The 13,972-nt window shown below is 45.9% G+C and overlaps 1 protein-coding gene across 1 annotated transcript in view; it reads right to left on the bottom strand.

Annotated features, from left to right (window-relative positions):
* Nucleotides 1–519: 519 nt before the first annotated feature.
* VPS22 (EAP30/Vps36 family protein) overlaps nt 520–13,972 on the bottom strand; it is a 56,527-nt gene continuing 43,074 nt past the window's right edge. The window contains exons 6-8 of the mRNA XM_086499664.1: nt 1,077–1,184; nt 907–996; nt 520–834 (exon numbers count right to left, since the gene is read on the bottom strand). Coding sequence (XP_086355790.1) covers nt 715–834; nt 907–996; nt 1,077–1,184 — 318 coding nt within the window. The 3' untranslated portion in view covers nt 520–714. The remainder of the gene's footprint in view (nt 835–906; nt 997–1,076; nt 1,185–13,972) is intronic.

The raw sequence follows: 13,972 nt of genomic DNA, 5'->3' as shown, positions 1-13,972 counted from the left end.
AAATTGGCACAATGCTTTCTGCTCTCTCCTTGAGCCATTTTGGGCAATGAAAAGCTCTTAATTTTCATCTATAGACGTTTCAGTTCGACATTTTGTCTCCTCAATCTTATGAGGGCAAAACGTTTCAGTCCGACGTTTTCTCTCCTCACTCTATTGTTTCATACTGAAATTCCGTGTTTTGGGGCTGAAGTGATTCATGATGATACGTTACTTACAAACAATGAGAGAATAAGCATAGGATGAGGAGTGAAGTTCATGTTTATGCTTGATTTTCAGTAGGTTTGCGAGTTGCAATATTTTTAGGTCACATGGGTTTTGAAAAAAGAAATCACAATTGGTTGGCAACCAATTGCAGATGTAATAAACCTGCCTTAGACAACCCTGATTCCTTTCCTCTCTATGATCAGGTGAAGCAAGAGGAAGAGAGTGCCAGAAAAGAAACAAAGAAAGAAAGATTTTGGTATCGTCTTCTAGAGGCTGGACTCAGCTTATCAGACAGTAAAAAACGGAAAAATTGAATGACAGAAACCAAAATGGAAGCTTGAACTGGGTGACTAGACTAGCTTATACAAAAGTTGAAATCATGAGTTCCAAGGCTAGTAGCATTACCATTCATGCTCCAAAAAGGAGCAAATACCTGGTGTAAAAGTGTGCGGAGGAGGAATCTAGTGTGTAAAAGCAGGTCTCATGGACCAACAAACATGAGTGCAGGAGTTATGTCACAGAGTAGTCTGAGTCAGCGTCTATCGCCTCAGCAGATGAGGAGCCAATGCAAGGGAACCAATATCGACGCTTTCCATCAGCATCACCATCATCCACCATAGCAAGCCCTTCCTGCAAAGGTTGATGTTTTTTGTGAGAAGCATAACAAAAAGAGGCAATGCATATACTAGCAGCAAATAGGACCTTGAGTAAGACTTCAAGTGAGTCAATAGCACGACCGTGGGGCCACGATAGCGCTCTTTCGACCTCTTCAACAGTTACAAATCCTCGGACCTGCACCAATTGAAGTTCAATCTAACCAATTTAGGGTTACCTACTCAGCAATGCTAACATGAATGTATCCAAAGAGTTACCTGAGCTAGCTCTAAAATCAGATTGTGGTCTTTATTTAGTTCTGTTGGAACAGACCGCACCATCTTCCTTTTGCCAACCGAGAATACTTCAAATCCACTGCCCAAGACCTAAAATAAAATTTGAATCAGAATCTATAAAAGGCAACCACTTATTTACTTGCCTGCTGACTAGATGAGAAGCAACAATCACAGTAGTCACCAGAGACCTTTCCTAGGCTTTGCAACAAAACGTTTCATGCTTTATCTAAAAATTGTAGGTAGTGAAAAACTTATCATTCAATATACATACATGAGGCAATGAAAATTCAATAGACATACATGAGGCAATTTCATACAGTATTTCTGTATACATTCTTGTTTGCAAATTGAAAGAGGCTTGCATTCAGCGACTATTCAACACTACCACTTCTTGCACTCTAAAAGCTTAGTCAATTTTCACCCTACAAATGAACAGAAACCATTTCATAGATCAAAGAGGACGTAAGCAGCAAGCTATGAAAAAAAGATTAACAAGATTCACGATGACTCTTCTTTTGAGGGGGGGCATGTCACAAATTGATGACGTGGCATGGCCGGAAGGGCCAGATGAGGAGAGCAAGCGCCAACCCAGACCCAGGCCAGCAGCTTGTGCAATTTCTGGCAAGAAATGCAGCCAAAAACGTGGGGATGACTTTCTAAGCTTTTTAAAAGCCAGGCAGTGCTTTTTGGTGCTTTTCAAAAACAAAACCTGTGATTATTTAAGTCGATTTTGGGGATTTTTTTTGGACCTTTGCCCATAAAAGGAAGGCCAAAGGTACCATTTGAGTTTGTATCAGTGACTTCGATCTTAATGGAATAAAGAAATACTAGTGAGGGGCACCCACTTGAGGGGCCAGTGCTTCTCAGAGTGGAACTCCGCCACTCCGTGTCTCTGGTCTACTGTGAGATGTTCTCTTTTTTTTTTTTGCAAAGGGGCTTGATGGGTTATATGCTGGCCGACTGCTCACCAAGGCTGAGCCTAACTACGATACCACCGAAAGGGAAGGTTTAGAAATTGTGTATGCTCTTCAAAAGTTACGTCATTACTTGCAGGGTGTGCATTTCACAGTAATCACTGGTCCTCATCCTTTTCATTACCTGCTTGATAAACCTCAGGTGGTTGGAAGAGTGTGGCGGTGGTTACTGTCGTTTCAGGAATTTGACTTTGAAGTGGTACATCACATCATGGCCGATCACCTCTCTTGAAGAGATTCAGGACAGGAGGGTCTGGGAATTGAGGACGATTTCCTTGATAGTTGTCTTTTCAAGGTGGACACTACCCCATAATGGTATGATAATGTTCTGCACTTGCAATCGACTAGTATGTACCATGACAATGCCTCTCCACTGCAAAAGAGAAGGTTGCTCTTGAAATCAAAGCCCTTTACTCTTATTGTTGGACAATTGTACAAGTCTGGTCCAGATGGTGTATTACACAGGTGAGTCTCTCCTTATGAAGCAGAGAGTATTCCGAAGAATGCTCCAACACATGGTCACTACCCTGACATGACTGCATTTACAAATCAGTTTATGGTGGCCTTATCGTTTCAAAGACGCATTTTCCCATGTCAAGAGATGTGATGTCTGTTAGAGATGTGCTCCTAAGCCTAGCCGATAAGCTAACTGTCCTCTACATGTGTCCATGGCTTGGTTACCCTTTGAAAGGTGGGCCTTAGATTTTGTAGGCCCTATCAATCTGTCTGGACAACCCGGAAATAAAAAGTACCTATTGGATGACTATGCTACAAAATGGCTGAGGTGGCAGCCACCACTGATTGCATTGCAGCAACCGTGGCTAGGTTCCTCTATGAAAGCATTTTCTGCAGTTTTGGATGCCCTCAAAAGATTACTAGAATCAAGGTAGCCAATTTATAAACAAGCTGATGTCTACCTTGCTATCTAGCTACAAGGTTTTTCGCTCCAAGTCCTGTTCCTACTATCTGAGGGTATATGGGCAGGCCAAGAGCACCAACACAGTTACAGTTCTTATTGCTTTGATGAGGAAGGCTTGTCATCTACACTGGACATCTTGGGCACAAGGGACTTATCGCATAGTGTTCAGGGAAACCACCCAAAACACACCATTCCAACTAGCCTTTGATCAAGAGGGTAATGCTTCATTCAAATTCAATGCGAGTTCTCCAAGGGTTGGAGAAGTTTGTGTGGATAGTGCCAACCAATCCGCATATCTGTCACACCTTACTCGGCTAGAGGAGGCTATATTTTTAGCAACACAAGATTTGGCTGAACAACTCCGTCCGAAGCTTGGCATGACCGCCATTTACTTAGTCCAAGGTCTGGTAAGGGCTCTTTGGTCATATTATACTAGGCAAGATATTGGAAGGAGGCTAAAATTAAAAAAGTTGGTTCTGGCTTAGCAAGGGCCTTTCATTGTAGTAGACATTCTATGTTACAAACGGGAGCACATAACACTATCAAGTATAACTCTAATAAATAGACTTGTCACCTTATCACTTAATACTAGAGCCAATTGATATGGAGAAATGAAATGAAATGAAATGGTATATTAACGTTCTCAAAAGGCCAAAATGACCTATGAGACCAAGTTGTTACAACACTGTCAATCTGATACCATGTCCTGAATAAAAAAGAACTGAAACCAAAATACAACTGCTACAAACTGGGACTGTATGGATGTGCCAGCTAATACAAAAGGTGCCCAGTACAGTGTCATACAATGTGAGAAGGGAAGGGGGAGGGGGGGGGGGGAAGATATGGTAGAGATCCATCCTAATCTACACTCTGGACGTCGAGAAAGTATGGCTCGAATCCTCCGTTGTAGTCTCCGGATACTGTGTAGCTCCTCTCCTCAATGCGGTCGTCTAGATCTCCCTAGCTCCAATGCTCAGTCTATGAGAATGCCAGTAGTGGTAGTATGAGTGCGGGCAGAGATCTGCAATGGTGGCTGCTCCTCTGGCTGCTCGTCTGGGTGTCCAATATCTAGTGTAAAGAAATCTGTAATCTGTCTCTGGAACTCTCTCTCTCTCCAGCTCTCCTCAGTAAAGTGCCTCTATGCCTGTGCAATTCACATAGATACAGTCCAAGACATCTCTGATCCTCATAACTCATGACCCTAGATAGAGGCCCAAAACCTTCTCTGAATAGACAATGAAAACGGCCTCGTATCTCATAGTACACTGTGCAATGGCATATGTAATGTAACTCTGTCTCTGGCTCTAGATGACATAAGCGGCATATCCTGCTATCTGCTGGTATCCCTCTGAATCTGCGAGTCTCAATCTCGAGCTGATGTGAGGATGTGCGTATCTGGCCAATGGCACAACGCAAACCATGAGAAAGATGTGTGTCCATATAGCTAGGTCGAATCACAAACCCATCACCTGTAAGGTGGAGAAGATGCTCTCTATAGAAAGCCATCTTCGTGCCCAACTCTTGTACTGGCTCTATCCATGTCCTCCTCGTGTCCAGCTGGATCAAATCCTAACGAATGAGTCTAGTAATCTCCACCCGTGTCATAGACATCAAGGGTGCCTGTAGAGAGTACTGAAAAGGAGGCAGCTTGTCCATGGTGAAGCCATGTCTGAAACCATGACGTCATCTGTGCATATCAGCATGATGTATCCCCTTGTAAAGCTAACTGTCTAGAGGACTCTAGGGCCAACATGGCATATCTATCTCTGGTAGTATCCCATAAGCTATGTACAAAGGAGACTGATTTGGTAAGCACCTCAATCTCATTAGGGGGGGCAGCTACGTCCGCTCGAATGATATCATGCGGTACGGAGGCCTTGGCTCTAATCAGCCTAGAGATTGTAGCAAGGATACATAGTCACTGACACGGACAGGCAGTTAGTCACAGTTGGCCAGGTTGCACACTAGACGGACTCTCTTACCGGGTCGGTAACACGTGGCAAGGATACGGGTGGTGGTCCAATCGACACCGTGGCCAGCACACTGTCACGAGGACGTGGCAGTTATTAACCATGTCACAGAGATGTGGCAACTGCTAACCTTGGTTGTTGGTTTCTTTCCAATGGGGTTTATTTTATTTGTTTAAGACCCTCTTTTTGAAGTAGCAAACGGTCGGACATTGTATGGCCAATGTGAACGGTAGATTCACCCGCAGACGGGAAGTGGTCGGCACTGGAATTCGTATGGTAAGAGGATGTCTAGGCTCAGAGCAAAATCATATAGGTCCCCCCGTCGCACTTAGCAAGTTGGTGGATACTAGGAAGTGAACTCAATTAAGGTGTAAAGTCAAGGTGGGACTACCAACCAAAAGTATCCGACAGTTGGGCCACATTGCATTTTTGGATGCGGTCCCAATGAGGATAGATGGTCAGAAGACCAGTGGGAGCCCAACGGAAGCATCTCCTAAAATTTAGGAAACTGCTATTTTGGGCCACGAAATGTGTTCGCGTCATTACCTTCGGTATGACTAGGGGAACACTTTACAACTCTGCCGCGAAGTCAACTGACGCACCAGTTGAGATATTTTTAGCAGGGAAAGCCCAAACTCGGAAACTGGGCGACGTGTCAGCTTGTGAGCGATTCTGCCACTCTGGGAGGCAAAAACGAGCTGCATATCAACAAAGGGGGCGCCATTTTCAGCCACAGGCGGATTGCAACAGGTACAGAAGCTATGGAATGCTTACCTTGCCCTCTATGCACAGTATGGTGACGGGAGTGATGCCCCGCACGCTACATACTGCTCTCTTTCTCCCCTACGTGCAGTTATGTGATGCCCCACAAGAGGGCTACTCATTTGACTGATGTACAGTTGTGTGGGTTCATGCTTTTGTGCTGAGGCAAGAGCCTCCTTGAGCAGGAACAGGGGTAGCTAACTGCTGCTCCAAAGCAGGCACTGGTGAGGGTCATAACCTCACCGCACAGGTGCAAAATCAGCGCTGTGTATGCGCTGTAATTTGACTGTTTTTCAGCCATACGGACGCCAGGATCATTGGGAATCGTGCCCCACTGGCAAAGGACAGTTAGGGGACTGTTTGGGGCTGAAAACAGGGCAAAAACCAGTAAATACAGCGTGCTGAATTTACTGTTTTTGGACAGGAATCAGAGGGTATACGACAGTGCAAGCGAGTTCCAGCAGGGGAACTGGTTTCGCGCAAGTTTTGGGGCTGTTATGCTGCCGAAATTTGGCCAAATCAAATGGTATCTAGGTGGATACACGTGAAGGATTCCCAGGACCTTACCTTGTAATTTACCCTCCTAAAGAATAAAGAAATACCGAAAGGGGCGCCAATTTTGGGGCCTACAGGTTGTCGGCGTCTGCTCGGAGCATTCTAGCTTCCGAGCCGTGTGTGAGTTGAAGTGTTAACTCCCGTCGCAGGTTCTCTTTGCAAAGTGCTCTGTGTGTGTGTATAAAGTAAAGAATTTCGGGTGAAAGCCAACGCCTACCGCCCTACGGGCCGGTTTCATGGTTCCATTGCCGGGATATCAATCACTTTTTCCTCAAAGAGTGAGCCTGGATTGTTCAGGGTAAAGACACACAGTGCAAGAACACGGGGATTACACTATGGCCGACAAGGGGAAGGGAATTATGGAAGAGGGTTCCTCTCCAAAGGACAGGCAGGAGATTCCTATGGTTTTTGAGATTGGCGAGAGCTCACGGCCACGTCAGTCTGTACCTCCTATCAACGTGAATGTCCCTCCAGTAGTACAGGGCTTTATGATAGGGCAACTTGAGGATGATGCGTTTAAGACTCAGTTAGTTGCCGCGGTGAATGTCTTTTCGCAGCTGGTGCAGAATCCGAGGTTTATGGAATTCTTGCAAGCGCCACCAGTGCAACAGCAAAATAGGCAACCTACGCCGCGTACGGAGCTTGTTGAAGCTCAAGCCCAGGTACTTCATGAGGCGCAGCAGGAAAGGGAACACTCGCATGTTGCGGAGTCGGGGGCTCCAAAGCAGGTTCCTCCCGTGCTTGAACAGGTGGCTAGAACGCCTATTCCACAGGTTATGCCAGTTCAGCCCGCCACCTTTCAGAGCCAGCATGCTGTCTTGAATGGACAGGAAGCTGGATACCAGGCTATGCACTCAGTTTTTCCACCACCCACGGTACATCCTGGGTATTTCGGGGGTGGATCAGTGTTCCAAAGTATGGCTGGTTATGCGTCTGGAAGTCAGCCGTACATGCCAGGAATAGTGTTCGGGGGTATGCAAGGCATCATGCCAAACCCCATGTATGGTACTATCAGCATGCAGCAAGGTTTCCACGGCAACCAGGGCCAGTTTGGGGTGCCACAGGGTCATTTTGGCATGGCTGGTTTTTCTGGACAGCAGCCAGATATCGCACCTCGGACGCAAAATGTGAATGGCCAACACGTGCCAATCATGCCTAGTATAGTGCCCATGTTGCAGACCATTCCGTATGACAATTTGGGGGCACTAGAGAAGCCGAAGGCTTACAAAGAAGGTGGTGCAGCGGTAAAGTTCAATACCTTCAGTGGTTTCGAGGACAAGACCAAGGTACTCACTTTCCTCCAGCAGTTTGATACAGCTTATGCGGGAGGGAATTTTACAGAGGCCTCGAAGGTCAGGAAAGCTGCCACTTTCTTAAAGGACAATGCGCTTACATGGTGGACGACATTGTTAATGCAAGGACAGGCACCCGCCACTTGGGTTTACTTCAAGCAAATGTTTGCATCTGCTTGGCTATCAAATGAATTTGAAGCCGATGTCCTGACAGATTGGCACCAGCTTACGGCAGCTTCGTGCAAGAGCTTGCTGGAGTACAATAGGAGGTTTTGTAAAGCATTACTCTCAGTGACCTCCTACAGATTTGTGCCACTGATAGAGCAGATAGAGAAGTATTGTTGTGGGCTGCCTAAAGGGCTTCGCGATTACTGTACAAAGAATAGAGTGGCTACCCTTACTCAGCTTATGGAAGTTGCGAACACTGGTCTTGCCTTGTTGAAAGGAGAGGACAGTGGATTTCTGAGCAGTGATAAAGGAGGGCAGCAAAAGAAAAATTCAGCGAAGAAGCCCTTTGTGAAAACGGTTCCTGATGCGTCACAGGGGTCAGAACAGGCCACCAAAGACAAGGATCAGCCGGGACTTCTGGAGCGCAGGCAAAGAAACAGAAAAGGAAGCCTTTTGTGCGCAAGTCACTCGAGGAAAAGAAGGTCCTAATGGCTGAGAACAAATGCTTTATATGCGAGCAGCCTGGTCATATTTCTATAAATTGTCCACAAAGGAAAAGGCCAGCTGACTCAGAGGATAAAGAAGACCAGAAAGGCAAGAAGCCAAAACCCACGGCAGGTTTAGTGCCAGACATGGTGGGTGACAGGCCCAGCACAGATGCCAGTGAGTTATGCAGGGCATGGGGTAAAGTTAGAGATCAGACGGCACTCATCTTTTTTGATCCAGGTGCCAAAGCCAACTTTATCTCACCAGAGTTAGCTATGAAGCTCGGCATCAAAGCTGAAGAAATGGGGTACACAACAAAGGCAGGGTTGGCATGTCCTGGCCACTCAGAGTGTGTTACTCCCATCATTGGAAAACTGCGTCTGCATATTCAGTCGTATGTGGACACTGAAGAGTTTTACATCATGCCGCTGGAAGGTTGTGACGCCTTGTTGGGGATCCCGTGGATGTTCCGAGTGCATGGAGTCTTGGATGCCTACAACAAAAAGATCACTGTACAGCATAGGGGCAAAACTCACATCTTGGATGTAAAGCTTAAAGGAGAGTCAGTCCCTATTGTATCTGCTTCTGCTATCACTTCTGTAATAAAGAATCATCTTTCTGTGTACTTGATTTTTGCACATGATGTCTCAGATAGTGATCAGTCAAATTTATCTGTGTTAGATAAAGAAAGGTCAGCATTTTTGCAAAAGTTTAGTGATTGTTTTTCTGATTCATTACCGTCGCAATTGCCGCCAGAGAGACCTGAGGACCATCGGATAGATTTGGTGTCAGGGTGTAGCCCACCAAATAGACCTCCCTACAGGGTTAGTGCGGCACAGCAGAAAGAGATTATGGGCCAGGTTGAGGAGTTATTAGAGAAGGGGCTGATTCAGCCTAGTTCTTCACCCTTTTGCTCCCCAGTGCTCCTAGTGCAGAAGAAGGATGGCTCATGGCGCATGTGTATTGATTACCGTGCGTTGAATAAGAATACCATCAAGAATAGGTTTCCTATTCCTCGCATTGATGATATTCTCGATCGTTTAGAGGGTGCTGCAATTTTCAGCAGGATAGACCTGAAGAGTGGGTACCATCAGATTCGTATAAGCCCAGAGGATGTGCACAAGACTGCGTTTAGAACGACATTTGGTCTTTATGAGTTTCTAGTGATGCCGTTTGGGCTAACAAATGCTCCAGCCACGTTCAACAGAATGATGGACCGGATTTTCCGCTCGCATCAACAGTTTGTTGGAACATTCTTCGATGACATGATTGTGTATTCGAAGAATGAAGAGGAGCATAGGCGTCACTTGACCATTGTGTTCGAAGAGCTGCGCAGTCACAGGTTACTTGTCAATCCTAAGAAAAGTGAATTCTTCCTCGAAGAGATCCACTTTCTGGGCCACATAGTCTCAAAGGATGGTGTTAGAATGGATCCCGCAAAGGTCGAAGCTATCAAGACATGGCCGGACTTGAAGACTGTGCACGATGTCAGAAGCTTCTTGGGATTGTGTTCCTACTATAGAAGGTTTATCAGAAATTTTGCAGAGATAGCATCGCCTCTTCACGCATTGCAAAAGAAAGAGGTCACTTTCAGATGGACCCAAAAAGAGATTTCAGCTTTTAGTCTCTTAAAGGAAAAGTTGACTTCAGATCCAGTTATTGTTTTGCCAGATCTCAGGAAGTCATTTGTGGTCCAGTGTGACGCGTGTGGCAGTAGCATCGGAGCAGTGCTAATGCAAGATGGACGGGTAGTAGCCTATGAAAGCCGAATTTTGCAAGGGCCAGAGAGGACTATGCAAGTCTATGAGAAAGAGCTCTTGGCCGTGATTCATGCGCTTTCTAGCTGGAAGCACTACCTCTTAGGTGCTGATTTTGTTGTCCAAACAGATCATCAGACCTTGCGATACTTCTTGACACAGTCAAAGTTATCCGAAAAGCATATGCGATGGGCAAACATTCTTTCCATGTTCCATTTCCAGATTATGCATGTGGAAGGCAAGAAGAATGTTGTGGCTGATGCGTTATCAAGAAAGCCACAAATTTCAGCTGTGTCAATTCCTTATCATCATGAGTTAGATGACATGAAGGAACAGTATACTGCTGATGAAGATTTTGCAAGGATCTTTGAACAGTTACAAGAGGGGCAACATCATGAGCACTACCTCCTCAGAGATGGTTTTATCATGATGCATGGCAGACTTTGTGTCACTAGGCCACTGCGACATAAGGTCATGGAAGAGAGTCATGTCCCACCGTATGCAGGGCATCGTGGCATTGATGCGACAGTTAAGGCGGTAGAGACATTCTTCTATTGGCCTACCTTGAGGAGAGATGTGGATGCCTTTGTGCGAGCATGCATAGTTTGCCAAAAGGTCAAGTTTGACAGGCAAAAGGCACCAGGGTTGTTACAACCACTGCCGATTCCGGATAAGCCATGGGAAAGCATTGCTATGGACTTTATCTTTGATCTTCCAAGGACGCCAACAGGGAATGATGGTATATGGACCATTATCTGCAGGTTCAGCAAGCAGGCCCATTTTATCCCTGTCAGGAAGAAGATAAAATCTGATCAGATGGCACGCTTGTTCATGTACAATGTGTTCAAGTACCATGGTATGCCACAATCGATTATCAGTGATCGTGATCCTCGCATGACCACTTTGTTCTGGAGAGGATTGTTTGAGAACATGGGTACTACGCTCAAGTTCTCGTCTTCGTTTCATCCACAAACTGATGGACAGTCAGAAGAGGCCAATTCTACTGTCTTAGATCTGCTGAAATGCTATGTGTCAGATAATAAGGGCAAGTGGGAACAGTATTTGCCTATGCTTGAGTATGCGTACAATAATACGGTGCATTCGTCTACTGGCAAAGCACCTTTTGAAATTGTTGAAGGCGGCAAAAAGGTTCCTCCCATTTTGCACACAAAGGACAAGATCTTTGAGGCAGATCGATATGTTGAGAACATGGATGAGATGTATAAGAAGATTAAAGTTGCCTTGGAGAAGACTCAGGCAAAACAGAAAAAGGCTGCTGATCGTCACCGTCGTGAATTGCTACTATCACCTGGTGATTGGGTTCTTTTAAGGTTCGAAAAGGCAAGGTTAAAGAAGATGAAGGGTAAGGAACGGCTGTTTCCTAAGCTCAGCATGCGTTACTATGGGCCTTTTCAAGTGCTTGACAAGATCAGCGATGTGGCTTACAGGCTGAAATTGCCTGATGCATGGAAGATTCATAATGCGTTTCACGTGAGTCTTCTAAGACCCTTCGTGGGTGATATGCCAGAAGATATGCCAGTTGAGGATGAGCCAGAAGTTGAGGAACTTGATGAGATCCTGGTACCTGAGCAAGTTTTGACACATAAGGACAGAAAAGTTAAAGGACAAGTTGCAAGACGCTATTTGGTGAAGTTCAAGAACTATCCGCCTATGGATGCAAAGTGGATGGAAGAGCATGAACTGTCAGAGTCACCAAATGTATTGCAGCTTTACCTTGAAGCCTTTGGGTTACAGCCTACTTATGCCCCAACCCAACGTGTGCAAAGGAGGGGTAATGATAGAGCTAGTACATCAAATGTACATATGAATTCAGTGCCATAGATGGAAATGGCAAAAGTATGAAGGCCTCATTAAGTCATTTGTATCTATGTATGTTACGACCTTTCTTGCGGATACATGCGATGATAAAAGAGTGTTAATAGCACAAGATCATCAGTGGCGTGTATTTATGGTATGCAATCGAGGACGTTTGCGATTTCAAGAGGGGGGTATGTCACGAGGACGTGGCAGTTATTAACCATGTCACAGAGATGTGGCAACTGCTAACCTTGGTTGTTGGTTTCTTTCCAATGGGGTTTATTTTATTTGTTTAAGACCCTCTTTTTGAAGTAGCAAACGGTCGGACATTGTATGGCCAATGTGAACGGTAGATTCACCCGCAGACGGGAAGTGGTCGGCACTGGAATTCGTATGGTAAGAGGATGTCTAGGCTCAGAGCAAAATCATATAGGTCCCCCCGTCGCACTTAGCAAGTTGGTGGATACTAGGAAGTGAACTCAATTAAGGTGTAAAGTCAAGGTGGGACTACCAACCAAAAGTATCCGACAGTTGGGCCACATTGCATTTTTGGATGCGGTCCCAATGAGGATAGATGGTCAGAAGACCAGTGGGAGCCCAACGGAAGCATCTCCTAAAATTTAGGGAACTGCTATTTTGGGCCACGAAATGTGTTCGCGTCATTACCTTCGGTATGACTAGGGGAACACTTTACAACTCTGCCGCGAAGTCAACTGACGCACCAGTTGAGATATTTTTAGCAGGGAAAGCCCAAACTCGGAAACTGGGCGACGTGTCAGCTTGTGAGCGATTCTGCCACTCTGGGAGGCAAAAACGAGCTGCATATCAACAAAGGGGGCGCCATTTTCAGCCACAGGCGGATTGCAACAGGTACAGAAGCTATGGAATGCTTACCTTGCCCTCTATGCACAGTATGGTGACGGGAGTGATGCCCCGCACGCTACATACTGCTCTCTTTCTCCCCTACGTGCAGTTATGTGATGCCCCACAAGAGGGCTACTCATTTGACTGATGTACAGTTGTGTGGGTTCATGCTTTTGTGCTGAGGCAAGAGCCTCCTTGAGCAGGAACAGGGGTAGCTAACTGCTGCTCCAAAGCAGGCACTGGTGAGGGTCATAACCTCACCGCACAGGTGCAAAATCAGCGTTGTGTATGCGCTGTAATTTGACTGTTTTTCAGCCATACGGACGCCAGGATCATTGGGAATCGTGCCCCACTGGCAAAGGCCAGTTAGGGGACTGTTTGGGGCTGAAAACAGGGCAAAAACCAGTAAATACAGCGTGCTGAATTTGCTGTTTTTGGACAGGAATCAGAGGGTATACGACAGTGCAAGCGAGTTCCAGCAGGGGAATTGGTTTCGCGCAAGTTTTGGGGCTGTTATGCTGCCGAAATTTGGCCAAATCAAATGGTATCTAGGTGGATACACGTGAAGGATTCCCAGGACCTTACCTTGTAATTTACCCTCCTAAAGAATAAAGAAATACCGAAAGGGGCGCCAATTTTGGGGCCTACAGGTTGTCGGCGTCTGCTCGGAGCATTCTAGCTTCCGAGCCGTGTGTGAGTTGAAGTGTTAACTCCCGTCGCAGGTTCTCTTTGCAAAGTGCTCTGTGTGTGTGTATAAAGTAAAGAATTTCGGGTGAAAGCCAACGCCTACCGCCCTACGGGCCGGTTTCACACACCACCACCACAGTTCAGAGATATGCTTAGCTGGATTTAGATATTGGTGACCGTTGGTGGCTCTTTATGTTGTATATATCCGTAGCTGTTTGGGTTTATGGATCATCTACTTTTGTGTGGTCAGTCATCTAGAGTCTCTCATCTGGAGTTGTACACCGCACGTCTGCACTATCCCTGCACAGTTGAGTCTCGACATCCCCACTGTATCTATGAGACCTGGGCTGGAGCTGAGTGTGCTGCCATGCCAGAGTCTGTATCGGTTTCTTTGAGTTTGTCGATGTTCATGTTGTTCATGATCTGCTGAGTCGTACTGTTGTTGCTCTATTGTTCTTGCTTTGTTGTTCTTTGTCTTCTGTGTTTGCATTCTGTGGAGTGAGATATCAGGCACATTGCATTGAGGAGCACCCACTATAGAGGGCACGACACATTATCTCCGCTACAGGTGCTCTCATTTTTGGCACGCCTGATGGGACCTCAACTAAAGTTTCACTCCACTGTGC

This window comes from Adiantum capillus-veneris, chromosome 25, assembly GCF_014529385.1.
Source record: "Adiantum capillus-veneris isolate H3 chromosome 25, ASM1452938v2, whole genome shotgun sequence".
NCBI classification, from domain to species: Eukaryota; Viridiplantae; Streptophyta; class Polypodiopsida; order Polypodiales; family Pteridaceae; genus Adiantum; species Adiantum capillus-veneris.
This window is presented reverse-complemented; position numbering and strand designations above follow the sequence as displayed.